Here is a 27,635-nt window from a genome sequence, read left to right on the forward strand (position 1 = left end):
TTTCAATAATTCTATGCTAAAAGGCACATACTAATGTTCCAGCAGTTCTTTCAAGTGAGCTTTTGTATGTAGAGTTTTAATTGTGCTTTTAAATAGTTACTGATTCAGTATGACCTTGAAAGTGACATTTGTGCATGTCTAAATTACCTTCTCACAAATGAATCTCACACTCTGAAGGTRTAATTTTGTTAAGATTAAGATTATATGTATCTATATAACTATGCTTGTTGATCTCTATAGATCTACATAGATATACACATATACATATATTCATACATACACACAAAAGGGCTTCTTCTGGAACAGCAGCAGAAAGTRCAGTCTATACTTTTTTGACTTGTCTTCATCATAGAAAGTTCAGATATGAATTGTCTTGGGATTTGTGAGATCCGAGGGATTATTTGTGATATTGCATGTGTCCCATATTACTCTCTTTTCTTACAGGCTGCTTCAAGCTCACTTCACTTCCAGAAGAGATGATTGGCAAATTATTTTCCATGTGATACTGAATAAGATGACCCACACTATCAAATATATGGTCTTTGGTTCTCACCTAGTGGAAGAAGCAAAAGAATAYACTTACAGTTAGATTGTGCTTATAACTGGTTGGACACGAGCCTAACATATTAAAGTAAAAAYGCACTTAAGCCACTGAACTCACTTGAGCAGGATCATTGGGCTCTAGACAGCAATTCAGACCTGTCCTTTGACCCACCATTAGCTCACATGAAAAGCAGAGGARAAGTTAAAGAGACCGTATGTCAAACAGGGCTGATTCTGCACAGAATTCTTTTCTCCACAGAAGAGATATATCTTTTTTCTAAATCCCACTGAGGASTACTTTTCTGATTTACTCTCTCCTCAGACATGTCACTCAAGACTACTCTTCTAACCCTAAGGAGAAGAAAGTAGAATTGAAGTGACAACAAACATTTTCTGTATCCAAAAATTCATTACTTAAGGATAGGGTTATATTTTTCTAGCAATAATGATTTGAAGGCTGTGTTAAGTGTATACACTAATTATTAGTACCCAGACTAACAGTATTTAAGTCCCTTACTTCTCCTTCCATGGTATTTCAGTGCTTACAAGTTCTCGAACCTTCAAACCTACTGCAGCCACTGGCTATATTTAAATTAACCTGGATGGAATCAAATCAGTTCCACTTCACGGAATGCACCCATGTATTTTGACTGAAATATCTGAGCAGCATTGAAAATTCATTATATGAAATATTCATACCTTGCCCTCAGGATCCACCAAGAGTAGATGCTTTGCCTGCCCTCCCTGAAGTCCACTGAGGACATATTGACCAGGTGACGTTGTGCTTTCTCGTACCAGAAAATCCCCGTCGTTGACTAAGAGGCTCTCTGCTGCTTTCCTGTTCAGTTTGCCATGGTAACAATCTTCATTCTTTAGCTGTTGCTTTATTTGTGGCAGAACACAGAGAGCAGCTGTGTTGCTTGTGGCACTCTGCTGAACAGCTTCCGGTAACTCTAAAATTAAATGAAAGGGAATGKATTGGACACTTCACCTAGAACTTCATCCTAAAAAGGATGCAAGACAATATTTTTAATAGCTTTCAAAAAATKCAAATGATTCAGTCCTGAAGCTGTGATCAAACCAACCTTACAGACTGTAAGAAAATGCATGAATGCTTATGACCCTCCAGTGCATTAAGCAAAAWTATCACACCACCTCCTCCCCTACCTTAGATGGGAAAGCCTTTGGTCGCTAGGCAACAGGGATTAGAAACAGGAATTTTTCTGATGCTGTACTGCTTTGGGTTTATATTTCTTTGATTGTATGAAAARGTCAAATCTTCCCTGGAAAAACAAGATTTTTGTTGGCTTTTTTGTGGGTTTTTTTTTCCCTTAAGATCTTGTTTTTCCTTCTTCCTTAACAAGCTCTGAAGAGATTGTCACAGATCATTGGGAGAGTCATGTTGAGTGGCTCCAGCTATGTGCAGGAATGTAAGACAACATAGCCAATGTAGCCAGAAGGGAAGGATTGCAGCATGATGCATTTGCTGTGAAAAAACGAACAATTACCAAATGTACTAAAAAAACTGTATGGTTTGGGATATAGCCAGTCAGATTGCAAATGATTCACAGGCAGGATTCTTCTAAGGAAAATAAGAGGATACCACTTCTTCAATGGAATTGTGCAATCTAAGGCTCCTCAGGACATAGGCAGTTCCTTTGAGAGCACGATACAGCCCCAAGCTGGAAAAGTCTCAATGGTCACACATTTTCTTTATTGTATTTCTTTTATTGTCCAATCATTTTTCCACTTTCTTATGTGGAGCCAACTCTGACAGGGAAAACACTCACTGGGAAACCATAAAAGGCAAAGCTAAAAAAGTATATTCAATAATGAGGACAATCAGTAGCAACTATATAATAATTTAATGGATATCCACCACTTGGAGTCCATAAATCAAGTTTTAATTTGACACACATTTAATAGACACCACAGATCAAACAGTTTGATTTAGGAATTATTGGAGGAGATTCAATGGTAACTTATGGAAGAACTGAGAAAACACAGTCACAATAATCACACTTCAATCTTGCATGCTACTGCCTGCAAAGCCAAGACATCTGAGGTCACTTCCACCTTAGAATGGTTAAGACCTTGAGCATACAGGAGAACCCTCCTCCTTGAAGCAAGGTGCAGTCCCAAGCTTGCATCATCCTAAAGACTTGCTTTTTAACACCTGTGGAACTCTGTTTAATCAAATCTTTAATCAAATGCAGAAGGTGAAAGGTTATTCTGCTTGTTTACCGTCACTACTTTTGCTCTTTAATCCCCTTTCTCTTGAATTTAACAAGCAAAAATAATAACCAGGGTAGATTTCTTCCCCCCACATATTTCTTATGGSAAAACCAATGCACAGGGATAACAAGCCCCCCTCCTTTCAGTGCTTAGACAGGWATGGCATTGCAAGGGAACCTACTGGCCTGGCGCAGCAGGCTCCCAGGGATCTGTGCTGTTGCTGGAGCTCGGGCTGCACAGGCTGCAGACTGCAGGGACTGGGTGTTGATGTAACACGGATCATCAAAGAGATCTGCTTTGTAGGCAGGTTTCAATGAGGTTGCCTCTTTTATTGTCTTCTGTGACCTTTCATCACAATTACCTGCAATTAGGATATAGTATGCACAGATTTCCTTTTTTTTCTTTTTTTAACTCAGCTTTAAGTAACTGTAAAAGCTGAAATAGGAATGATGTTCTTTTTTTATATCCCACTAAAGTAATTCAGAAGGAAAAGAAAAATGCAAATGAACTTTGTTTTTCTTATGGCTAGAAGACACAAGATCCAAAATTAAGTAGAATTAAGTTTTCAAAAATGCTTTGCACTGGTTCAGTTCTGCTTCAGTCAATGTCAGCAGTGAACCCCCCACAGACCGGAAAGAAATTAATACATRTGACTCTACAGAAACACAAACTTTATACGTTATTTGTTGCAAAATCCTTTCCTTCCCCTCTGCACCACAAAAAAGAGCTTGTGGGAAGCTCAGCAATTCTCTCTCTTGCTATTCTGGTGGAAAGATGGAGGAGATTGGTRCTTTGAGACTCTGTCTGGAGAGCCAAAGCCACATCTGTCAGGTTAGGATCCAAGCCTAGGAACAGGCTAACAGAATATCCCCTGCAGGGTACAAAAATAATAGCACTTCAGCTAGCCAAATAGCAGGCACATTTTTGCTCTTCAATAAACGTTTTATTCATAGATCTATTCATTCATTCTTTTATTTGTTCACCCTCTCTGTAGAAACCATTTGATTCTTTCCTTGAATTGGAAATAACACAAGAAACGGAAGTATCTCCTGCAGACAGTGTAATAAATCCCTTCAGAGCCGTGCAGGTGGGAATTCAGAAAAGACCTCATTGTGCAGTGAAAGAGAGGAGCTGAGGAAATGTGCTCAGGACATCAGCTGTRGCAGAGAAAGTCCAGAAAGGGATGGAGGCTGATGATCTCCTGGGGTCCCTGAGTGCAGGTTTTGCTAAAGGCAAATTGATCCTGGGCACAAAGCTGYCTAAGGCAGGGGAAGGGCAAAGTCACACTGAGAAGTCAGGGATGCTGGAACCAAGGGACTGGGCGCTGTTGGAGCAACCCTATGCTGATACTTTGGGTCTCATTGAGCATTTGTAGAARAGATATATTCAGAGACTGATTATCTTTCTTCTTCAAATGGTATGAAGAAAGGGAATAAAACAACAAAGAGTATGAAAGAGAATAAAAAAACAAAGAGCTACTGTACAGTATCATGAGAAGTACAATGAGTTAAGTCTGCCAGCAGACATGAAGTTAGATTAGTGGCCTTTAGAAAAACTGTAAGGCTTTTTTGTCTGCCTTTCATCTAGGGAACTAAAAATGACCCACAAAGTAGAACACTTTTCACCATTGTATCGAAAGCCAAGGGGCAGCTCTTCCAGGCAGCCTGCCCCAGCTAATTCTGCATATGCATGAGAAGGAAAAGAGAGTACATACCCACAGTTCTGTTTTCTTCTGGACAATTTTCATATATATTGAAGAATGTTGGGCTGCCTGTCTGTAGAAAAATTTTAAAATCACTCACATAAAGTAGTCCCTTAGAAAAATCAAAACTTCAAAACATCCAGGCATCAATTAATAGACCTATAGGTAATAAAATATTTTCTTCACCAAAAAATTTCCATCTCCTCAAATAACATCTCACACTGATACTCTTCATTCTACAGGATGTCACATCTGGACTCCAACTTCATACAACTGCCCAGTTACGTATCTAAGGTTTAGTAAATATATGGTATAACTTCTAGGTAAGCAAGCTCAGATTTTCTTATATATGTGCCTCAGGATAAAAGCAACTACAGGTATCCTGGTTTGAAAGTGAAATGGTCACTAAATTGTCTGAGCAGCACTGAAAGAGAAAGAAAAACCAACAAGTAACACCCCATGGGAAAAACGCATTTGCATTTACATGCAGAGTAATTCCTTGGAACAACTCTGGCAAGTGTCAGATACAAACTCAGGATATACTAAAATATTCTTAAAATTAGAGAACTGTTGAGGAGTGGAGACCTGATATGTGGAGTATAGTTCGTGTTAGCAAAAAATAGATGGAGCAGTAGCACAGGAATAYGCAGCATCCTGGAAGCAGTTGCTACCAAACAAAAATAACATTTGGGWGAAGCAATTTTTTAGACAGAACCAACTGGATTCCAGTGTCACATCTGAGTGTGCTCCTCTGAGCAGAGTAGTGRTGCCTTCTTCTCTGTGTGGGGAAAATACAATGTTCCCAAGGACTTGCACAGCAGACTTTGAAATCTGTGCAGCCAATCTGAACTTGGCTTGTTTTACTCCCTGATTGGTTTTTATTTCCCACTATCCCAGACAACAGCCACAGATATCTTTTGCCGATTTAACAGAGTTTCTTGAAACAATCCAAAAGTAATGAATATTGTATATATATATATATATATATATATTGCAATCAGTCAATGTTGTATGTATAAGTTGTAGAGCATAATGGACAGGATGAAATATTTATTAGATCACAGAATCAGGAGCCAGGAGGTCCCAGATTTTGCAGATGTTCTCTCCAACAAGMCATTTAAATTGGTATCTATTTTCTTCTTAGAGCTAATGAGTGAACAAGGGAATATTACTTGGTCTCCTAAAAGTACTCTGAGGACAAACCAGTTAATATTCAGAAAGTGCTTTGGGATTCAATTATGTACTAAGCATCATTAAATCTAGCCTAAAAAAAMCCTTTTCCCAGGATAATCAGGACCTGGTTCTGATGTTAATGCCATGCTTCAACACCACAGAAACATTTTATTATTCATTCCCATAAAAGGCAGCGAATATTTATCCAGCAGATGATGTACTTACTGAGCAATACTGGTTTTTGCACTGGATGGGACACTTAGCCCTTTGGTCTGTCTGCACTTTCATTCGCATGTCTAACACTCCACCAGTTGGAGGCTCCTTCCCTGGAATTTCATTATAATATTCATKATCCTCCCTCTCCTGTGAATTCCCAGCTGATCCATTAGCATTTGCTGCCTCGCTGAAAAAAAAATGGGGGGAAAAAATGAAGCTTCTAATGTAATCAAAYGCTTTCTAGTGTAGGCAAACATGCCAGTGTCTGCACATTGCACAATACACAGATCCGCCATATGGAGGCTGTRAAGGGCTTTGGGCTGGAACTTTCAGAGCTGTTTATTTTTCCAGTTACTTGTTCCTGAATTAAAAATAGAGTCATGACAGTTTGGGGTAAASGGAGGTACAGTCATTTCATAAGCACCAGGCAGCCCAGGTATATTTTCAAGTCAAAGAAAAGGTAAGAGGCAACTACTGAAACTTTAAGAATTCCAATTCACTGTTCATTAAGGTATCCAAAATTTTSTTCATAAAACTAATTCTTCTGGCTTCTTGACTCAACTCTGTAAATCTAGAGATTGCTGGGGGGCAGCTAGACTTCAAGAGAAAAATTAAAACCTCATGGCATTTAGTCAGACAAGCCTGCAACTGTCCTAAAAAATACTGCTACCCAAAAAAAAAAAAAAAGGAAAAAAGAAAAGGAAAGAAAAAAGTAGCTGGCCTGAGTGGAATATACCCTTATTTTAATAACCACAATATTCTGTTTCAGCTCAAAGGAAACACTGAATGACATGAATAAGAGCACACAATATTTTTTTTKAACTGAACCAGACTGATGATAGTTTAAATGTACAGCTGATACACTGCAAAACAACAAGGTGCTTCCTGTACTGTCTCCGGTACCAAAATAAAAAAAACCTCATCTCAAATCTTACTTCTCTGATTAACAAGAGTATAATTGGATAAAAGGCCATGAGCAGGAAAGAGATAAAGTTCAAGTAGTTGATTATGTGATATGCAGCGCAAGTATTTGATTATGTGATTCATAGTAGTTTGGAAGGGAGTGACTCATTCACACAGCAATATCCGACTTGCTGCCCAAGGACCGTTCTCCRAGGCTGGTTGTGGGTTATGCTCAAGGAGCAAATCTGATTACCCTCTTCCATTTCTCCCTGTTCCTATGTTTCTTGTGACATAACCTAGCAAGGTTTCTTAGGAAAGAAAGGCTTTTCCTCTGGTTATTTTCCCCAGGGAAAACAGACCAGTGTTAGYAGTGGAATGGCAAGAACCACCATAYACATTGAAATAAATATAAACTGGAGTAGCATTTAYATAATAAAGACAGCTCTGCTGCAATGCATAAGGCCCTGTTCCAGTGCCACTGCATGCACAGGACTCCTGTGTAAAGGATGCAGGTAAGCAGTGCCATGGCTTTACCTACTCATGGGAGGTAGCAATCAATCAAATTTGGTGTCGAAGTAAAAAGAAGCCTGAGAAAATARGCATGGCTAATCTGTGAGGAGAGTCATAAATTAGAGCAAGAATTGTGTCCCCAGTGCAATGGAAAAAGGGTAATTGAAATGGGGAATTGTGGTCCAGAAACTAATCTAGGTGCTGTATTTTGGGCAATGTGCAGAGGACAGGGCTTCATACTTTGAAATGCCAAGTGGYGGCTGTGTTTATTTCAGCACATGAGGCTGATGGAAGTCACAGCAGGTGAAAACTGAGGCTGCTGCGAGAACATGAGCAGAATAGCAGAAAGGTGAATTAAAATGGCTTTTTTCTCCACCACACAATTTCCACAGCTGCAGCAAGCTTAAACTTGGCACAGGTCAGGACCGAGCTCAGTCTGTGTGTGYGTGTGCTATTTATAGAGCTGAACTTACTCGGGCAAAGTAATTTGAACATTTGTTCAACTTGCATGACTTAAAATAAGGCTGCTTTATCTAAGAAACAATACAGCTTAATTCGGTGTTCTGCACCTGTACAAATGTCACATAAATCAATGAATTTACCGGAATAAGCTAATTTTGGTATCCTACATGCTACACATACAGACATATACRACAATTATCCTATGTCCAGAAAACATATTCAAAGCATCTTACTTATGGATCACTCTTTGTAGTTTATTGTTTTCCTGAAAAGTACTAAAGAGAAGGAARCTGCCAGTTAAGTGACTGAGAATGTGCTGACCTTTCATTAGATGTAACCAGGCTAGATGGGTTCTTCAGGTACTGTCTGAACCGGAGCTCAAAAGCCTGCCCTATGGTGTTGATCACCTCCTGTGCCATCCCATTGGGACATTCCAGGATGTGGCATGCTGCAAAGAGACACCTTACTTTAATTAAGTAAATGCAGTTTATACGAGAAACTAGAGATGCGAGCTATATTACTTATAGCAGAAAAGCTGGGCATGAAAATATGCATGTAGATAGCTTTAGGATAWTATAGATACACTTAGGAATGGTTCATATGTTAAGGAAATTGCTTWAGGTATTTTTTAATCATAGTATCATCTTATATCTCATTAAAAAGAATCACTTCATTTATGCTTCCTGCATCTTCTTTACTCCCTGGGCCTGGCAGTAAGCAGAAGTAGGGGAGAAACTACCAATGTGCAGTTTTCATGCAGAGCAGCATGCAAAAGCAAGTATGGGTAGCTCTGGTAGCCTGGGCCTGAGGGGTGGCAGGGCAGACTGTGAGGCTCCAGCAAACATCCTCCTCTTAGGAGCCACCACTGCACCTCAGAGCGAGCTTTCCTATGAGCTGCCACCACCAGCATCACAGCCACTGCCAGTGCTGCTCCAAGAGCTGTCTGGCATGAAAGAAGCAGCCAAATACCAGTCTTTGCTGTACTGCCCCCAAATAATGAGTGATGGAAAGGGATTTTATCCCCTGGGTTAGGCTCCAGAGTGGCAAAGGTCTTGTTCACCCATTCCGCCTTCCAGCAACACGCACACAAGTCTGGGTTAGATGAGGAGGCTCATTCACTATCCTTCCCTCACTGAAAGATGTCCCAGAGCAGGGCAGCTGCTCACCTTTCCAGGCAAGCCTGACTTGGGAAGATCCTAGCCCTTCATGGAGCCAGCAGCGAGTACAGCTTGAGCCTGACCTGCAGATTCTCACTTCGTTGCACAAAGAACATAGCATGTAAAGCCACAGCCTGCATACTATTATCCCTATCCAACAGCAAAGCCAGAAATTGTACAATTGYTCAAAGCCAGAGTACTGAGCTGTTCAATAGTTTTCTTATTTWAAAACTCGAACAATTCCTTGTTACATACAAATAAAGCAATCACATAAACACATATAACAATTTGAAAATTGTTTCAATACCTCTCTGATTAACAGGGTCCTTTGCTACATATGCCACATAGTCTGTAGTATCCTACAGGAAAGAAGACAACAAATGTCTTGAAAAGTGTAATTATGAACAATCCTACCACCATTGCAAAGCAACTAAGTATAGACAGAAACATTTTTAGCTTTAAAATGCATKCTTCTTTCAGGGAAAAACAACCAGAGGTACTAGCAAAGTGAGCTAGGGAAAATATCGGTGATGCACTCGTGGCGACCAACACAGTAATTGTCCCATAATAATTTTCTTTTAAAAAATGCACTGGACCATTTGGCATTCTTTGGGTCTTCAAGAAACCGTGTGTTCACTTGCAGCTCTGCAACAGGAGTAGTAACCCATTGGTGCCTGATCAGCAGACAATGCTGCTCCTTCCACAGCTCCCATGGAGCTCAAAGCCTCTCCCATGTAACATCAGGGCTGTGTGAATGCTGCTCACAGCTTTTGGCTGGGACAGTCCTTCTCGGAAGTGGAAGATAAAACAGTGCTAACAGACTGCAAAGGACAAGTTATAATGTTTCCAATTTGTAGCAATATGGTTGAGTTTTTAAGGCATCTTAGAGAAAAGTTAAACTTTAAAATAACGCAAAATAAAATGGGTATCTGCTGCCCATTGATTGCTGCTGCCTGATTTAAGTCTKGCTACAATCAGGTTAAATTACCCTGGATCTCAAAGCTGCTGCTGAGATCAGACAACCTCAGTATAATCAGTTTTCTGTTTCTGATTCTCTTTCCAGCCAGCACTGAAATAATCCTCTTTTTCTAGTCAAACTGAAAAGGGAACTGGAATAGAAAAATTAACATTTCTAGTGATACCACAAAAGCAAAGAGTGGCTTGATAATTCAGTGTTGTAGGTTGATGAGGTAATGAATAACATTCTTTTAATTATTAAAGATGCATTTTGTTATTTTGGATCTTTAAGGTGGGACAGGGAAAACACAATTCACAGCTTAAAGGCATGGCTCTCTTGAGGRAAGATGCAATCAGCTGGCAGGAAACAAGGCCCCATTTGCAATATGCACAAGAACAATCATTTAATAATTCACAATGAATGACACAAGAGGCAGGTCTTAGGGCCAGCAGAACTTGTCCTAGATATTTTTTTTTAATCTTTGAAGTTAATATCATTAACACAAAGCAAGGTAAATATTTATTATGTGTCTAGTGAACTCAATTTCCTTCATTTTCCTTTCAAGYTTTTGATAAAGTTCATAAATATTTTAGGATATATATTTTAAAATAAATTCGATCTAGAGAGCAACTAGAAACTCAAGTAACTGGAGCAGTACCTGCTATTTTTTAATTTTTATATACATGCCTGGATTATTTTGCTTTAAAATAAAGCCAGAATTGACTTAATTCTCAGGCAGAATTGTGCTACTCCTTCATAGCCAGGGCAATATGGAACTTACTTAAACCCTGAATGTGGGGCAGGTGGAAAGATATGACCTGTGGAAATTATCTCCCATTTAGATATAAATGGAACTTGGAAAAAATTACCTGAACAAGACAACAAAATTGCCCCTTCTGTGAAGGGCCATTAGATTTATAGTTACCACTGATGAGCAAGACCTCTATTTCACATATCCTCCCAGTAAGAAGTGTCACCAGCTGCACCACCGAGCCCATTTCCTGCAGCACATCTGTGTGCAAGCACATCTGCTGGCCCTGCCATTAAGCACTGCCCAAACCCAGCCCTGTGGAGCCTCTGAATCTGATGAGGTCACTGTGCAAGAGCAGTGCAGAATATTAATATAAAAACACTAAAAAAGATAAACAAGCCTAAAGAATTGCTTATCCAACCTGGATAAATGACACTTCCTGCTTACAATCATTGCAGTAAAGAGCTTAAAATAGAATAAAAAACCTCTGGCTTGAAAATATCCATGACTGCATGACTGTGACACTAGGTAGAACAGCCCCAACTGCAGGAAGAAGGTGTCTATGCCACATCTGTCTCACAGGAGCTGTTTGCTTGAACTCAAAATTAATCTAAAAATTTAGAGGTGCCAGTGCTGACCACTTTTGTGACAGGTATTGGATCGCAGGGACCACTGTACTGATCAGTTCCTAAGTTCACATTCTTATTTTTAGATCCCCAAGTCAGAGGGCTTTTGAATGGACTGAGGYTCACTGATGGGCAACAGGAAAATTAACTGTATGTATCTGTTAAAGGTGCACTGAGTCTCTATTCAACATTTTCTTTTGAATCTCAGTCCCTCAGGTTCCTTGTATTACTGGTCATGACCCAGATGTGTGGTGCACTCTGTTAGTGCTTGTGGAAGGAAGGGATAAAGCAAAGTATTTGCAGGTAATAATAATTACGTAAGTTCATTATACYTGTGGAAGTATATCTCATAAATCAATACTTACTGGGTCACCTCCAGAAGCAAATGAAATGGACTGCATRTGATGGTTGGCAATAATCTGAAAAGCATAACAGACCAGTTAAACATGCTCATGGGCCACACATTAGAAGACAGCAGAACATAATGTCTTCACAGAACGATCAATTAAATTCATAACAACCCCATTTATTAATTCATGCATGTATCATTTAGGAAGGATGGAGATAAAAATAGAAATATTTTTGAGACTGCCCATTCATATTTAGCAATCTCCCTTAAAGGGTTTTCAGAATTAATTCAACCACCARTTTCTAACTGTACCCAAGCCCCTCATGGCACAGATATCCGGTGGACAGGAGACCTCTGCACTACAGGCAAGCCCCCAAGAGCTCCTTGATGCTCAGCATGGCACAAGCTCAGTGCAGGATTCCTCAGAGCCAAAACTACCTCCRTGATGTTCCCCTGCTCCAGCTCAGAGCAAAACCTGCTGCTGGCCCCAGGTGAGATCATCCTGATAGCTGATAYCAACAGCTCAGGGACCAATTAGGTGAGCAGGACAAAAATCCTTATCACRTCTGCCAAGAAGGAAAGGGACACAGCCCAGTTCCAATCCAAGCTCTCAGAAACACATGTGAATGGAGCTTAGAAGTTTTACACAGTGTAATTGATTGTACACATATATTACCCAGTTGTAAAATAGAYTTGAATGACACCAAAGCAAATCTCTGGCTTAATATCGATATTAACCTTTTTCCTCCCTAGGACTTGTCAGAAACTGCAGTTGGGACTAGTGCCTTGTTTCTTAGGCTCTCCACAGGCAAACACATCCAGAGGAACAGTTTGCAAGTGCTCAAGGATCCCTCCCCATGGAACACACCATCATGAACAAAAGGGACCTGTGCTCAATTCCTCCAAAATGCTTTCATTTTTAAATTYAGAGGCATCATGTCATTCAGCTTCACCAAGAATGCACAGCTCTGCTAAAGCTTTCCCTTTGAAGGGCATAGCCTTGCCATCAGAAGCCAGGAAGGAAGAGAAATCAGTAGCATGGAGAAAAGGACGCTGATTACATGTATCCTACCTGCTGCGTGTCAGCATTAATCAAAGTGAGGCTGCTTGTTGAAATGGTCAGCTTTATATTCATGCCAGAAAACTGAAGGTTACTTTTGCCAAGTACAGAAGACAGAAACTTCACTGGAGGCTTTGAACAAAGAAACAAAAGAAAGAGGCTGTCAGCTGAGTCTGTGAGGGGCAGAAACATATCAAATAGCTTTTGTGGTATCTTATTGAGACTTTCAATGGAGCAAGGATAATGGCTTGATCAAAAGCAAACAGATCTAACAAACATCAGCTCTGAATACAATACTGGTAGGAATGGGTTTTATGTCAATAATGGGAAAAAGGTTTTAAAGCAAAATCCCAGTGAGCTAAATGTTATAGCTGGCTCAGTAATTCATAATGTGCAATTTTCCCTCTGAACTCTTCTTTGTTTCCTGAGGATGAAGTGTTTCTGGGTAAAGGAAGAAATTGTCTCATGTATTCCTTTTTCAGGAGCAAGTTCATTCCTCTTGAGCTCCACAGTTACAGAAGGAAATCAATAAGTTCAGCTGGACACAACCCAACAGTAACCACTGATGTTTCCCCTCATTGCATCCCAGTTACTTAACAAAATCCATTAAACACTGCCATTTTGGTTGTGTTTAATTTTTTATATATATAAATAAGCTGCAGATAATCCTCYAGTGAATCAGCTCCCTCTTGCAAACCAAAAAAACCCCAATTTCAATTATTTAGCAGCCAAAGCCTAAAACTTGTAAAGCACTGTGCACAGCAAGGGCTGGTAGAAGCAGGAACAATGGGCAAAGCATTAATCCTGAGAAAAATAAAGTAGGGCATAGCCTCAGCCCCAAACCAAACAGGCTAAACACCCTGCTACCAGCACCTCCTTGTTATCCAGGCTGAGTTCAGATGGATTAATACGTGCTAATTCCAGCATGGACTGAAGCCTCTTAGGGAATCATGGATCCAGCTGATCAAAAGCAGATACAGAAAAATAATTGGTGAGCTAAAACAGGATTTACCTTTCTCTTTTTTACAGCTCCATTTGTACCCGATACAGCTTCACACAGTCGGCTTATTGCTTCCCTGGAAATAAAAAAGTACAGCACAAAYTGTTGGATCATTTCACATGCACCATCTGTAACAGAGCCAGCGACTCTGCAATTTATTGTTATCGGCCCACTTATAAACACTTAAATCTTCTGGAAGGTCTTTCACAGTTGTTTTTCTTTCTTCTTTCCTCCCACTGTTAAAAAAAGAAAAACAACCAAAAGAACTATTTAACAAAATACAGTGATTCAGCAGCCTGGTTTGAATAGATTCTTTTTCTTCCTTAAACACATCAGTTTCACCTAATGAAAATTTGTTTAATTAAAAAAAAAGCCCTAACATAATTAACCACAAGACAAACAACCTAATGTCTTCAAACCCTTTTTCTCAGAGTGGTTGATAGCTCTCTTGCTTGGTGAGGGGCTCCTCCCYGCTTAATCTTTCATATTTAGCACAGCAGGTGCATGCTGAGTGAGCCCAGCTGGGTGCTCTGATTGACTTTCTGGGGTTTGGGATTTCTTTAAAAAAAAAAAAAATCCCAGAAAACAAAACAACACCCCACTTAAAACAAAACAAAATAAAACAAAACAAAACAAACCACAATAACTCAAACAACAATGTGGGAGGGGTGGGGAGATAAAATCAGCTTCTCCAGTTAATTTTCAGAGCTGAGGTATCAGTCCATATCTTCCCATCTCTGGTAGGAATTTCCCAAACTAGACTTTCCCTCTAGCCACCCGTGCCCCTCTGCAGGTTCCTCTCAGTTCGGAGRGTAAAGCATAAAGCACACACAGTGTTCATTTGCAGATCAATCACAYACAGTATAGCAGAGTGCTGTGCTGGGCCTGTTTTCCACACTTGAACAAGAAAAATTCTGGCCTTTGCTCAGGCAGGTAACTGGTTTGGACCACAGTGGAGCCCTGGTCAAGGTTAGCACGGCAGCTGGAAAAAACCCTTTCTGCTGGCAGTCACAGGCTTTTCCTCACTGATATTTACTGCTYCAAAGTCAACAGGAAAATGGTGCCTTACTGGGCTGGGATGTGCTTAGGAAGTTTTCATAACCTTGCCTGGCCATCCCGGTCACAGCCTCAGCCCTGACCTCTCCTGCCCTGTCACCCTTAGGGTCCCATATTGGGCATTTCAAGCCACAGCCCTTCTCTTGTGGCCAAATTCATGTTTAGCTTCCAAAGGTTAGGATTTTGTTGTTGTTGTTCTAAAGGGGAAAGGAATTAATTATTTGTTTGTATTATTGGATTATTATCCAAAGAGCTAATTAGGAAAGGAGCTAGTTAGAAAAGTTTGTCTGTTTCCAGATCCCAGTGCGTGTGTGGGAGGAAAACACTGCTGGCCTTCATCTCCTGAGAAAGTTTTGGTTCAGAAGGGCTAAAAAATATCAGGAGACCATAACATGGCAAGAGGCTCCAGCCAGGTATGTSCCATGAAGCAGAGGTGCCCCAGTGAGGAGTGTGATCCCCTCAGGACCCTGCAGATCAGAGAGGAAGCAAAACCAGCCCAGCACTGGTGAAGCCCAGCATCGCTGCTGCCCCACTGAGGGACCCACAGGCTGCCACACCAGTGGGCAATGTGCTTGAAGCACTGGAGATCAGTGACACATTGAGGYKTCCTGCCARGGAACACCCTGAGAAACTCAACCTYGRTGCTGTCAAATGAATGGAGACCTCACCCACAGCAAAATATTAATATTTTCTGAGTGAAAACAGCAGGGAAGAAAAGGGGACTCACTGTGACTACACAACATGGGYCAGAAACCCATCCTTTTAAATACTGACCTTACTTAGCACTTTAAAGCAAAGTACTTCCCCCTACATAACTGAAAATATGTTTTTTTAAGCAAATTTCCCAATATCCTTCTTGGTTAGCTCCTGTTTGATTTTGTTGTTACCAGGAGGAAGGCCAAAAATGAAAAAAAAAAAAAAAAAAAAAGAGAGAAAGGCATCCTGCAGGATGATCTTGCAGATTCCAATAATTGGCTTGGAAAATGAGAACTCATCTTCTCATTCAATATTAAAGGAAATTAAAATCAGAGCCAAGACATTAAGGCTACTTGGAGCCTKCAAGTCTAGCCCTACCTAGAAAGAAAACGAGACACAGAACAAATTGGAAAAAGAGGGAAGTTGTCTCTTTTGGTGATTAATGAGTTTTTGCACATGTCAGCCAGCCCATGTGAAATCAAGAGTTGTAGGCAGAGTTGCCAGCCACACATTSTGTTCTTGTACAAGCCAGCGTAGTGACTGCCCACTTCACCAGGCTCTGAAGCAACTGTCCAGCAAAAAGGAACCAAAAAGTAGGCGAACCATTTCTACTTAATGGTTTCTATTACCTCYCTTTGGTAGGGGAAATAATCTTCTCACAGACATCTCTTGCTGCATACCTCTGGGTAKTTTTCCAAGTGATCTAACAAAACCTCACAAATATTGTTTTGAAGGTGTGAAAAGCAGGAGTTTGGTAACACCTGCTGCTACAACTGAACACTTTCTATGTGCAATCATTTCCACAAACTAGAAAGTGCACCATATACTAGGAAGAAAAAAAACTCTGGATGCATCCATGACAAAGTGAAATGGGTGGCCCATTTTTGGCATCCATAAAGCTTTAAACCAGTTAGGTTTTTTTTTCAGGCCAGGGCAAAAGTACAGTCCACAGGTTTTCTCTGGGTCTCCTCCCAGAGCATGCCCATGCCGGGAGAGTGCCTGTGGGCAGTAATACTGAGCTGCTTTGTTTATTGTTCCCCCAAAAGCAGAATAAAAGACGAAAGATGGGCTGATGTAAGCAAGCAAGCATGCTGTTGAGCATTTGCTTTTAAGCATCTAGGGCCCTGCCTACACCATGTAACAGAAAGGGATTATGTGGCTCAACAAAGTTGAAATTAATCTTCCAAACAAAGTCAGCCTTCTTCCAGCAGCCCTCCCCGGYTCCACATTGCAGACACACTTCACCCCTCACTGCCTGACCATTTTCAAGTTTGCAAGTTAAAACCCAATCCAAGACACAGAASCCCTTTTCCCAGAAAAGCCCAAATTTGATGACTAATAAACAGCTTGATTTARCAGAAGTGGGAAATGTGTAAGAGGAAAAGAGCTAAAGGGCTGGACAAGAGAAGCACACATCAGGGTCCAGCAAAGGCAGGACCTGCCACAGYATGAGGGCAGCAACCCAAACACATCTTGTATCCAGAACAGCAAGCACAGGCTAACCATTATAAAAAATACAAAGCCCCTCAAGCAGAAGAATCTGTTACCCTTATTGTTATYTCTTGGTGTTACTTTTGTCATCTACATGGAGTCTGAGATCACAAATTTCTGTGAAATGGGAGGGATGTCCTAAGAATATGTAAGTCGGGTCATGGTAGGGAAAAGCAGAGAGATGAAAAACTTGAAGTGGAATCACCTCTGCCAATCTTCTCACCCCACATTTGGCCACATAGCACCTCTGCACCCCATGGTCATTCACAGCACTGGAGAGGCCACTTTCTGCCTTCCCTAACCATGTGCCTGCCAAGTAACTGAAAATGYAAGTCCAGCAAGAAAACAGAAAGCAAATCTTCCATGTTCATCTCTTTGGACTCCTCATAGCACTTTGGCAAATATGAGTTTGTTGACCTTTCCATCATTCATGAGGTAGGTAAATAATACCTTCAATTTTAGATACCACGAGGTAACTAAGCATGTATATACACATAAAGCAAGGCGGGGCGCAGACAACTAGAGACCCTTTCTACAACACTTTAAAACAGAAGATGCTTCTTTTTTTAGTGAAATGCCATCAAAGTAAAAATATTTTCTACCCGGTTCAAATAATGGGCATGATTAAAATGGGGTAATTTGCAGCAGCTCCTTGGTCAGTGCATTGTGCATGTGTCTATAAACTTACACCCCAGAGAGAACAATAGGGAAATAATCAATGTTATCTTTGCTCCACTCCGCTTGTCATCGATCGAACTTTAAAGTTTGCATGCATGAGCTCAGCACTTCAGTGTCTGGTTTGCAAACARTTTAAGTTTTGAATTTCTCATGCACAAAAGAGCCCATTAAGATCAGCAGCGGTTTTTCATTTAGGTGATGGAAATATYTCCATTGTTAAGTTCTGACACAGCTCTGCTTAACAAAACCTTACTATCTGGCCCAAATTTAAGCTGGCAAGCTCTTGTCACACAGTAATTCATATTCATTATTTTCCAGACAAACCATCCAAAGCTCTGTTCTGTCAGCATAGCAGCACACACCTCTTGCAAACAGGAGATAACCTCACCCTTTGGCTGAGCTGTGAAGAACACAATGGCCCGGGATGGGTGCTTTGGGCTCAGTGCATTACATGGCTCTTCTTGATCAGTAAAGGCCTTGCCTGAGSGAAGTATTTTGATATCTCAGGCACTTCTTCACACACACATGAAGCAACTGGGTGAGAGTGTGCATATATGGATTGTAAATGTCAACAACTTCTGATTTTGATTATAAAACAAACGGTGCAGCTTTCAAGGGAAGCCTATAGACATTGAAGGACTCAGGTTTTTCAGTTCCTTTTTGCTGGTAAATTTGGGAGCYAACAGGTATGAATGTAACACTAATCTCTTCATATTCCTTTCCTTTCTCCATGACTTCTTTGATACAAACTCGCAGAAGTAAAACAGCATCTGAAAAACTCCCACCAGCACGAAAGGAAGAGCTGGGCAGGCGCTGGAAGGCTCAACCACACTCCTGGCACCCTCAGCATGAACTATGCCAGAAAAGCAGCTGAGAGGACAAGGGAACATGTCTAAGGCCAGCTCAAAATAACCTGCAGCCACCCACCTCTCCAGAAAGCCTTTGGAGGTGCCGAGCTGCTGGGGCTGCCTGACAGGGCACTTGTCCTCACTGCTGGACCATGAGTGCATCACAGCACCACTCAGAGCTGGAAAGGGGGTGACTRTTGGAAAACTCAAACACTCCTGCACTGCCAGACTTACAAAAATAAATGAAAAAATAAAATTGTGCTTTTTTTGTTCCTGACAAGACATTTCAGCCACCCCACAGGTGTGGGGGTGCTAACAATCTACGCTCAGAAACTGTCAGCAATCAGTTTGTTCTCAAAAGACCACAAAATATTCCATGTTTCAACCAYATCCCCAGTTGTATCTGAGAATGAAATAGTAATCTTTATCTGATTTGAAGGCTTGCAGTACAGATGGAAACAGCTGTATTTCAACATRTTTTCCTTGTGACTCCACTTCCAGCTGAGCCTGGTCTCAGTGCAGATGGGGTCAAGTGATGTCATACATCTGATAAAAATTAATTAGATGAGCTAGCTAGATTGAGAACCGATGGCACTTTCTGGATCAGGTGTGAAGTAGCATGGCAGAGAGACCCACGAGGATCCTGGCTCTCCACCCTGGCCCCAGGCATGGCAACACCAGTGGATTTCTGTGTGCCTTGGGCAAGCAGGCAGCAAAGCCTGGCTGGGGATGTCTGCTCCGAGCTGCCACTGCAGGGGGGGCTCTCTGAGCAACAACGGGGAGAGAAACTAYGTCTGTGCCTGAAACAATTCATTTTCCAATGAAAATAGCCTATTGTAATGATCAAATAATTCAAATCAGCACTTAGGAAAAAAACAAAACAAAACATGCAAACTCCTATTCAAAATTGTCTCAGAGCTTGGCATGCACCCTGAGCTTTATACAGAAATTAGCACCCAGGTTTTTTATTTTTGGTCTGAATTTCAGTTTTATATCACCTACCTGGTGACTTGTGTTCGTGTGCCAAAGTCCAGGGATCTCATTGACTGCAGCACTTCAATACAGCCCATGTACTGTGGAAAACAGAGGAAAGGGAGGACTGTTAATATCTGGTACACAAGTAAAAGGAGGATCACAGGAGGAAGCAAATGTGATTATTGTCCACTAAGTTTATGCAGAACTACAGTCTAAATGGAAAATCAAATCAGCCATTCTAAAGCTGCTTCCTAAATAGATCTTGTTTTACTAAAAGTGAAGAGAAGAGCAATAAAGATACCAAGGGCTTAAACACCATACCACCAAAAAAAAAGAAAAAAAAAACGTAAAGCACTCTGGGGACACAAAATCCAATTATGTCTTTTTTTCCATTTCTGCTTACTCTCACTTATGAGCCTGTGACTCTGAGCTGGGAGAAATACATGAGGGAAATGTTGGAGAGAACAGAGTGCCTGGGAGCAAAGAGGCTCTAGAAGCCCCACAAGACCAATGCCCTCAGAGACCCCATGCAGGAGAGCTGAGTGTCCCTTCAAAGAGTAGGAGGCATTACAGGGCACATGGAAAACCACTGGCTCTGCACTGCTACATGTCTGATGACAAATAACCTCTGCAGAAAATGAAGAATGCAAAGTTGCAATTCCAGCTCATAGCAACAGCTAGCTCTTGAGAGCCTACTCTATAAMCTGACCTGCTTTAAATTAAAGGCTGACTGCCTCACTTCTGTTGTATGGGACAGAGCTGGGGCKTTTCCTATACTCACTCAGGATTTGCATAAGACTAATTCTCAGAAATGTCAAGGATGTGATGGCATATCCCCAGCCATATGTTACTAATCCTTCAGCATTTCTCTGGATGTCCATCTCTGCTGTTGAAGCAGTCTCTCTTCCTTTCAACAGGCTGACATAGGTCTGAGTCTCTCATTSTCCCTCTTGGAACCATCCTGCAGCGCTCACACAGTGCCCAAGGGCCGCAGTCACAGCCTGCCTGTGCACTTTCCTGCAGGAAGTCAAAACCTCTGGGACACAAAGWCAACTTGGAAAACCCAGGCAGGGACATGGATGCTCTGTCCCCTTGTCTGAATGGATAGAGGAAGCACTCAGTGTCAGAGAAAGGTATCATATTTAGTTCCTCTGCCTCACTTTGCCTGGAAATCAATTTTTCTGCTGGGCCATTATGAGAAGGTTGGGTTTGGTCTCTGTTCAGCTTTGAAGACTTTCAGAAATGAATGTGTGTGTGGAAAGAGAACATTATATGTGCAGTCAGGGATTCCACAACARTTGTATTACCCCTATTTTGCTTTCTTTCCAGATAGCAATGTAACCCTTGGGAGAACTCCAGAATTAGGTCAGAGACCTGGAAGGACATCAATAAGAATCTGAAAGGTTGGCAGAACTGCTTCCCTAATGAACATTTAATGACTTTGAGAGCTATCTGCCTTGTTAAAGATATTCTTGCTTAACAGGAACAAAGCAAATGTGGAAAATATGTCCAGAGTCTCAGCTTGTAGCACAGCAACAACCTCTGATCCTACAGTATAAGGTCAAGCATCCTGTGAGCTGGTTGGCTGCTCCTCTATCCTTGAAAAAAGAAAAAATTAGAGAAGTAGGTGAGTCATATGCTGATAAGTGAGTCCCCATTGCATCCTGAACAGATGCATGGGAAGCTACTCTAAGCAAAGATGAAAAATCAATATTAGGTTTTTGCATAAGTGACCCTGAGTGAAGCTGAACTTATCAATGATTCACAAAAGACCTTTTTTTTCCCCCTTTTAAAAGCCTGAGTAGGGAAGTGCATTAACATGGCACCTAACTGCATCTCTCATTTATTTTAGCTGTCGTTGTTTATCTGAACTGGCACAGTTAGCAATGGCTGAACCTTCACACTGCAGTAGGAGGGTAACAGAGAACCAGCAGAGCCTTGGGCAGGGGGACAGTGTGGGGCTGGGGCAGAGGAACTCAGGGTCACAGAGCCTGGGAGAAGCCTATGGAGCACACAAAAGGACAATGGAATACCAGCAGCCTATTCAAGAAAATAAAAGACAGTCTCCAAGGAATAAAAAAAAAAAAATTAACAAATAAACAAGGCAAATATTAACCCCTCCACAGTGAAATCTGAGAGGAAGCAAAACCAATGCATGAGAGGAAGGAAAGGCAGGGGAGAAGGACAATGTTTGTCTCAGAGACTTCTGCACCCAAACTCCAGTCCAGGTGGTGCCCCTACTCCCCCATCCTGCATACCCCAAACAGCAGCTCCYACAAAAACCTAATGGTGGTGCAGGGTTGAGGCCAACTCCATCTTTCCTGCTGCAGGGAAGGTTAAACTAAAGCATGGGCAAGGCAGCAACCAGGGAGAGGATGCCACWGCAGCCCACAGCTCTTGCCCCAGCCCAAGCTATTCACCCGATGATTTTGTGATGACCAGGTCCAAAGGTGGTGTCCAGGGAGAGGCACTCATCTTCTGCAGCCCACAGAGYGAGGCACTGCCCAGTTTATTGAGCTGTGAGACAAGCTGGGGGAGCTGGACACAGCCCCGAGGGTGCACTGACCAGCCTGGGACAACAAAACAGATGTAACTGCAGAATTCACCTACCGATAGAAAAACAGAACAGCACCAGTGAAACAAGCCAAGAGCTAAAGCCCTGGCATCGCTCACGAAAGCAGATGCTGAATCCACTGCTCTGTCGGTAACAGGATGGAGAGCTCTTGCCAAGACAAGCAGCAGTTCTTGGGAGGGGAAGACTCGGTGGCCCCTGCTGGAGAGGGAGCAGCTCCACGAACAGCAACATGTGCAGAGATAGCCTGCAAAGGGCTGTGGAGAGCACTGGCACCAGGAGCTGCTTTGGCCCTCCGTGTTTGAATACAGAGGGTGATCTGGGGCTGGCTGCCATTCCCCCACACCATCAGGATGACAGGGAGGTGGTGGGAGAGAACAGCAGTTACTCAAGATGCACACATCTTTTCACATGTGTTTACATGAGATGACAGAAAGGGACTGCAAACAGGATGAGGGACTGTGTGGGAGGAGATGTGAAGGCACCAGGCAGGGCCCATGTGAATAAGCAGCACATGGCAGGACAATGCACAGTGCCAGGCTCAGGAACCTGTTGTGACATTTCTCTGCTTTCACCCTGGCAGGAAGGCAAAGTGCTGTTTTCCCTCCATGGACAGCACCAGGAGCCAGACAGGGATAGGAGAAGGAACAAGGCACGGATTATGGCAGTTTTGGTGGGGAGGTTCTCTCAGCCCTTCCTCACACTCTGCCTGTGGTAGCTTTGGGGTTGGAAAGCCACTGTGTCCACTGGAAAGCAGAGACCTCCTGAGCTCTCCTGGCAGAGGCACTGTGCTCCTGTCAGCACACAGACTCCACCGTGCCAGTCAGCTGAGCTGCTCATCCTGCATCACTCACCAGGATCTCCTGGGCTGGGGTAAGTGCTACGTAACGCTGTGAGCAGCCACCAGTCAGGCAGCTGATGAAGAACTTTGGCCTAAGTTTGTGCACTACAGGGCACTGAATTGACTCATTCCTGAGCCTGAACCACACTGGTTTCCTCCAGCCAACACCAGCCTCATCCAGACCCAAAAGCAAAGCCAGAAGAACCTCTCCCATCCCCACGAAGGGAAGCAGAGAGGCCAAGGCAGCCCACAGCAGCAGTSCACACCACATGGGGGTGGTACCCCCGGGGCATCTGCAAGACAGCACAAAATCCAGACAGAATCAACTGGAAATAGACTAGATACCCTCAAGGATTAAAACAGCACATTAACGATCATCAGGCACAAAAACACCCCACTAGTTTGTCAGTGCTAGCTTAATTCCCCTCATGTGCTTGCCCTGCTCTCATCATCCCCCCTGCAGCAGCAGCGGTACAGACAGACAGACAGACAGACAGACAGGCCCTTGGTCTGTCCTGCTCCTCATGCCCAAGCAGCACAGCCTCTTCCCTAAGGGCAGCCTTTTGTGATGAAGGATTGCTCCTGATAAATTAATTTTTTTTCTGGGAAAGCCTGACCCTTTTATTCACAGGTTTTCAGTTTTTAAATATACCTTGATGAAAAAAAAAAAAAAAAAAAAAAAAAAAAAAGGAAAAAATCATAAATACAGACATATAGAAATATTTTCCTTTTCTTTTTAGTTTTGTGCTAAAAACCACTTTCTGCAGGACTGCACTCAGGCCAGGTCTCTAACAGAATTGTTCCCAATCCACCCTGTCCCCATTCTCCRACTGTGACAAAGCAAATGGCCTGAAAACACTGAAAACACGCAGGTTCCTGTGCAAATCGATTCCCCAGAGAGGTGTGGGTGCCCTGCAGCCGATGCCGGGGTGCAGAGGCGCATTCCCATGGGATGAGGCGCTGCGGGGCTGCTCCRACTCCAAAGCCCGAACCCGGCACCGCCCCGCAGCCTTCAGAGGAGCCCCCGGCTCATGATTCACAGCTGCGGCTCTGAAGCCATGAATCAGCGGAGCCCRGCTCCTTCCTGCGAGAGCCCGGCTGGGGAGTTATTGATTGAGAACGGGCGATGCAGAGCTCTCCGGGTGGAGTGTGCCGGGGAAGGGGCTGCAGCTGAAATACCACAATATCTCCCTGCCCTGAGCACGGGAGAAGCGCTGGGGGMAACTTGGGACCGGGAAGGGGCTGCCCTGGACCCCCTTCCCAACACAGAGACAGGGAGCAACTGCTCCAGGCTGACCTGTCATATCCTCCGYGGACAGCAGCAGGGCTGTGCAGGGCCCACGTGCGCTTTCAGGGAGCAGTTCATGCCATTCTGAACTTCCTTATTAGAAATAGTCAGGCTCCTTTTAATCTAGAGACATGTAACTGATTTTAGACACACATGATGGCGTAAATCAATATGCATACACCATCGAACCACTGGCAGAGGATCAACCTGTACATTGRTAAAACTCCTTTAGGAGTTTTATCATATCATTTTAAGGCATAATGGCATTGTAATTAAGTATTTGGCAATAGTATTTCCTTTTCATATTTTAATTAAATAGCACATTTTTAAAACCAACCATCTTTCAAAGACTGGTGCTTTGATTTAAGCTTAGGCAGAGAACCTTACTCCATGTTAGGTCCAGTAAACATCATCCTCACTATTCTCAGAGAAACCACTGGTGCAGGACAGTGCTGAGAGCCAGGTCTTATCCTCCTGCTCAGGAGTAGCTGCCTTCCTGGCACTCCCAACAAGCAAGAGTAAGGATGTGAATATGTGAAGTGCCTCTTGGAATATTCCTTGGGCTCATCACAGCCACCACAAACACCAGCAGGAAAGAGAAGTGCCACGGCCACTACGGGCACCATTTAGAGACCTCAGCTCCAGATGGGCAGCGTTGTGKGAAGGTGTGTAATGGGTAGAAGGTGAACAAGCACATGGTAAATATCACCCTTGTAAAGCCTGCAGCAATCTGCRTACAAAGTTTGTTTTGAAAGATAACACTGTGAGAATCAGAGCTGTCCAGGCTCCTCTTAAAACATTAATATTCGGGTTCTTTGTTATTTGCACAAGCATTTTGGGGAAACAGGTGCTATTATGGGTCTCAGCTTCCCACCAGGCCCGGGTGACACAGGTACTCTGTCACCACCAGTCACACCCAGCCACAGCTGCCTCCCCAGGGGATGCAATGAGCCCAGCATCACCTCTTTTTAAAACAGCACCAAGAAAAATTCTGCCTCACTCCAGCCTGCAGGGAACTGCTTCTGCCCTATGGCATTTATTTAATTCACCACATTATTACCTTTCTAAAATAACTGTAAATCCTCTCCATACAATTGCTGAATCCTCCTCAGACTCTGATTAAACTGTTGAGGCCAAAGATCTCAGGCAGCAGCAGTCCCMATAATGTAGACCTGACTGCCTTCTAAAAAGGTCTCTGTGGAGATCCCAACAATCCCATACACCAACAGGGCACAAGAAGCTGCATGGGAAGAGTGGGTGTCTCCAAAGGTACAGGAGGGAGGGCAAGGGCCAGGGCGAGAGGGTAAGGACTGGAAGCAGTTCCAACTGCCCAGCYCTTGGCCACTTGGCCCTGCTTTGCCTCCAGGTGAGACCATCCCTCTGCACCACACTCCTGCCATGCTGCAACTCTGGCACTTCCCAGCCCATCCGAGGTTTCATCACCAGCTCCTGAAGAAGCCTGGCGGCCTCTGGGGGAACGAGYACCTCGCTCATCCCCTCACCTTGCCCATCCTCTGACACCGAAATGCCCAAACTCCCATGCTACTTATTTACCAACCTGCTTGTAACTATTAAAGGGGCTGGTTGAAAAAAACACCAAGAGTTTGGCCAGGACAGGTCAGCAATTCTTGCAGCTCTCCTTGGGCAGGCTACTGCAGGCCCACAGCCATGGGAGCAACAAGAGCAGGAAGATGTAGGGGAGAAAACATCTCCCTGTTGCATTGCGAGGCTCCTGCCAGTGAGCCCCTTCGGAGATACCGCCCATGAAAGGAAGACCAGTGGAAAACCATACTGGAAATACAACCTGGGCAGCACCCACCCTACAGCCTCCCTGACAAACATGTCAGAATGCATCTAGTGCCTGGAGCTGCTCTGTGAGGGATGGGGAGCCCTTTCATGGGCCTCCATTTCCCTCCAACATGCATTTCACGCCAGAGTAACCATTTTAGTTGCAGCTCAGCAGCACTCCTCAGAGAGTCTACAGATAGTACTTTGGAAATAGATGTTGTGTTACCTCTGGAAGCAGCTGGGGCACTCAGCTTGCTCAGGTCAACGCCGCAGCCCTATGTACACCAGACTACAGGAAATACATGGGACAATTCAGTGGTTTGGGGCATCAGCTCCAGATGCGGGAAGATGGAGGTCACCCAGCTGAGCTGTTTGCTCTGTCAGAGAATGGAGCCCAGGGAGAAGTACTCACCCGCACACTGTAGGTGGTTCCTGGCTCCTGGCTGTACGTGCTCTCGTTGCTCTGTGCCAGGCCCCTGTCCTGCCTGCCCACAGGAGCGGCCTCCTCAGCTCCCTGCACATCACAGTCCCCCGCCGGCTTTGGGCTTAGGACCAGCTTGTCCAGGTCAGGCTGGGGATACGAGGCCGACAGGCAGCTGATCTCAGGCGAGGTTGGGCTGCTCGGGATGGTAACGCACTCYGTGAGTTTAACTCGTGGCACCTCTTTCGTTCCCAGGCAGAAGCTTTTCAGCCCCGGCAAATTTGACGGGTTGGCGAGTTTAATGTTGGCCATCCGGGGGATCAGCGTGCACAGCGTGGTGCAAGTGTCTTGTGGCCCCAAGGAGACATCTTCTGTCAGTAAATTAGGTGTTGAAGAATGGGAAGAGGAGGAAGAACCTTTAATATTTAAAGAAGTATTTTGTGTACCTTCATCTAGGGAGGTTATGGAATCATTCCTGAATCGGCTGTACTTAGCCCTGTGCAGCATTCCTGGATGTCTGAATAACCCTACATACAGGACGTGTCCACCGAGGCTCTGCTGGCTGCTTTCTCTCATAGCCTTGGCAGGTCTGTAACTGGATATTCTTGCATAAATTGGCTCTTGTAGATAAATTATATTGAAATCAAGCAAGTCAAACAATTTTCAAAAGAGAAACCTATTGGATATTTTTGCTGACTCCCTCTTGAATGGTTTATTTTCCTCAATGGATAAGGCTCAAAACTGCATGGACACCTGGCATTTTGTAAGCAGTAATAAAAGCAGCATACAGAAAAGCAMATCAGGGGTACAGCAGCTTAAGCTGAAGAGCCAGTATCCAAACCTGCCTTCATTCCTGCCTCAAGCCAGGCACTAAATCCCACCTAGCTCTGAAGACTCACAGCTGTAGCATCAATAATTGCGGAGTCCTGGCTGCAGCGAAAGCTCAAGCATATTCCACACAAAGCAGAGCAAGGTAGCTACAAGCCCAAACGTATTTTCAGATCGGCGTGAACCCCGTCAGGTGCCCAGCTCTCTGCACTTCCACCGCCGTTGCCCTAGAGGCGAAGAGCATCCCTGCGCTGCGGCTCCTGCCCCGCCGTCAGCCACAAACCCAGGATTCTTCGAAAAACACTCAGCAGCGTCGGTCTCGCTAATTCCTGTCGGAAAGTCCTTCAGCACCATAATAATCCCGCAACAAGCGAATATTCGTGCGGCTCCGGGGCCGTTTCCCGCAGCGCCGCGGGGCAGCAGCTCCGCAGGGCCGGGCCGCCCCCGCCGGAGCCCGGGCCGCCGCCGCCGCCGCCGGTTTTATGAATGAAGTTTTTGTGAATGGGCT

General features: G+C 43.5%; 1 protein-coding gene across 2 annotated transcripts; it reads right to left on the bottom strand.

Moving 5' to 3' along the window:
- Window positions 1–27,635, bottom strand: SHC4 (SHC adaptor protein 4). Of its 2 annotated transcripts, XM_057369899.1 has the most exons (12): window positions 26,291–27,635; window positions 19,417–19,487; window positions 13,658–13,721; window positions 12,658–12,777; window positions 11,602–11,655; window positions 9,209–9,260; window positions 8,066–8,192; window positions 5,879–6,056; window positions 4,493–4,553; window positions 2,960–3,139; window positions 1,243–1,496; window positions 1–553 (listed from the first exon to the last, which is right to left on the bottom strand). In XM_057369899.1, the coding sequence occupies exons 1-12, from the start codon at window positions 26,873–26,875 to the stop codon at window positions 398–400; spliced, it is 1,902 nt and encodes a 633-aa protein (XP_057225882.1). In that variant the 5' UTR covers window positions 26,876–27,635; the 3' UTR covers window positions 1–397. The 2 variants fall into 2 exon arrangements, with proteins under 2 accessions (XP_057225882.1, XP_057225883.1); XM_057369900.1 differs by lacking the exon at window positions 2,960–3,139 and having other exon boundaries at window positions 26,291–27,634.

The sequence above is a fragment of the Malurus melanocephalus genome, unplaced genomic scaffold, assembly GCF_030028575.1.
Source record: "Malurus melanocephalus ecotype Western Australia unplaced genomic scaffold, MMel_1.1 scaffold_116, whole genome shotgun sequence".
Lineage (NCBI taxonomy): Eukaryota > Metazoa > Chordata > Aves > Passeriformes > Maluridae > Malurus > Malurus melanocephalus.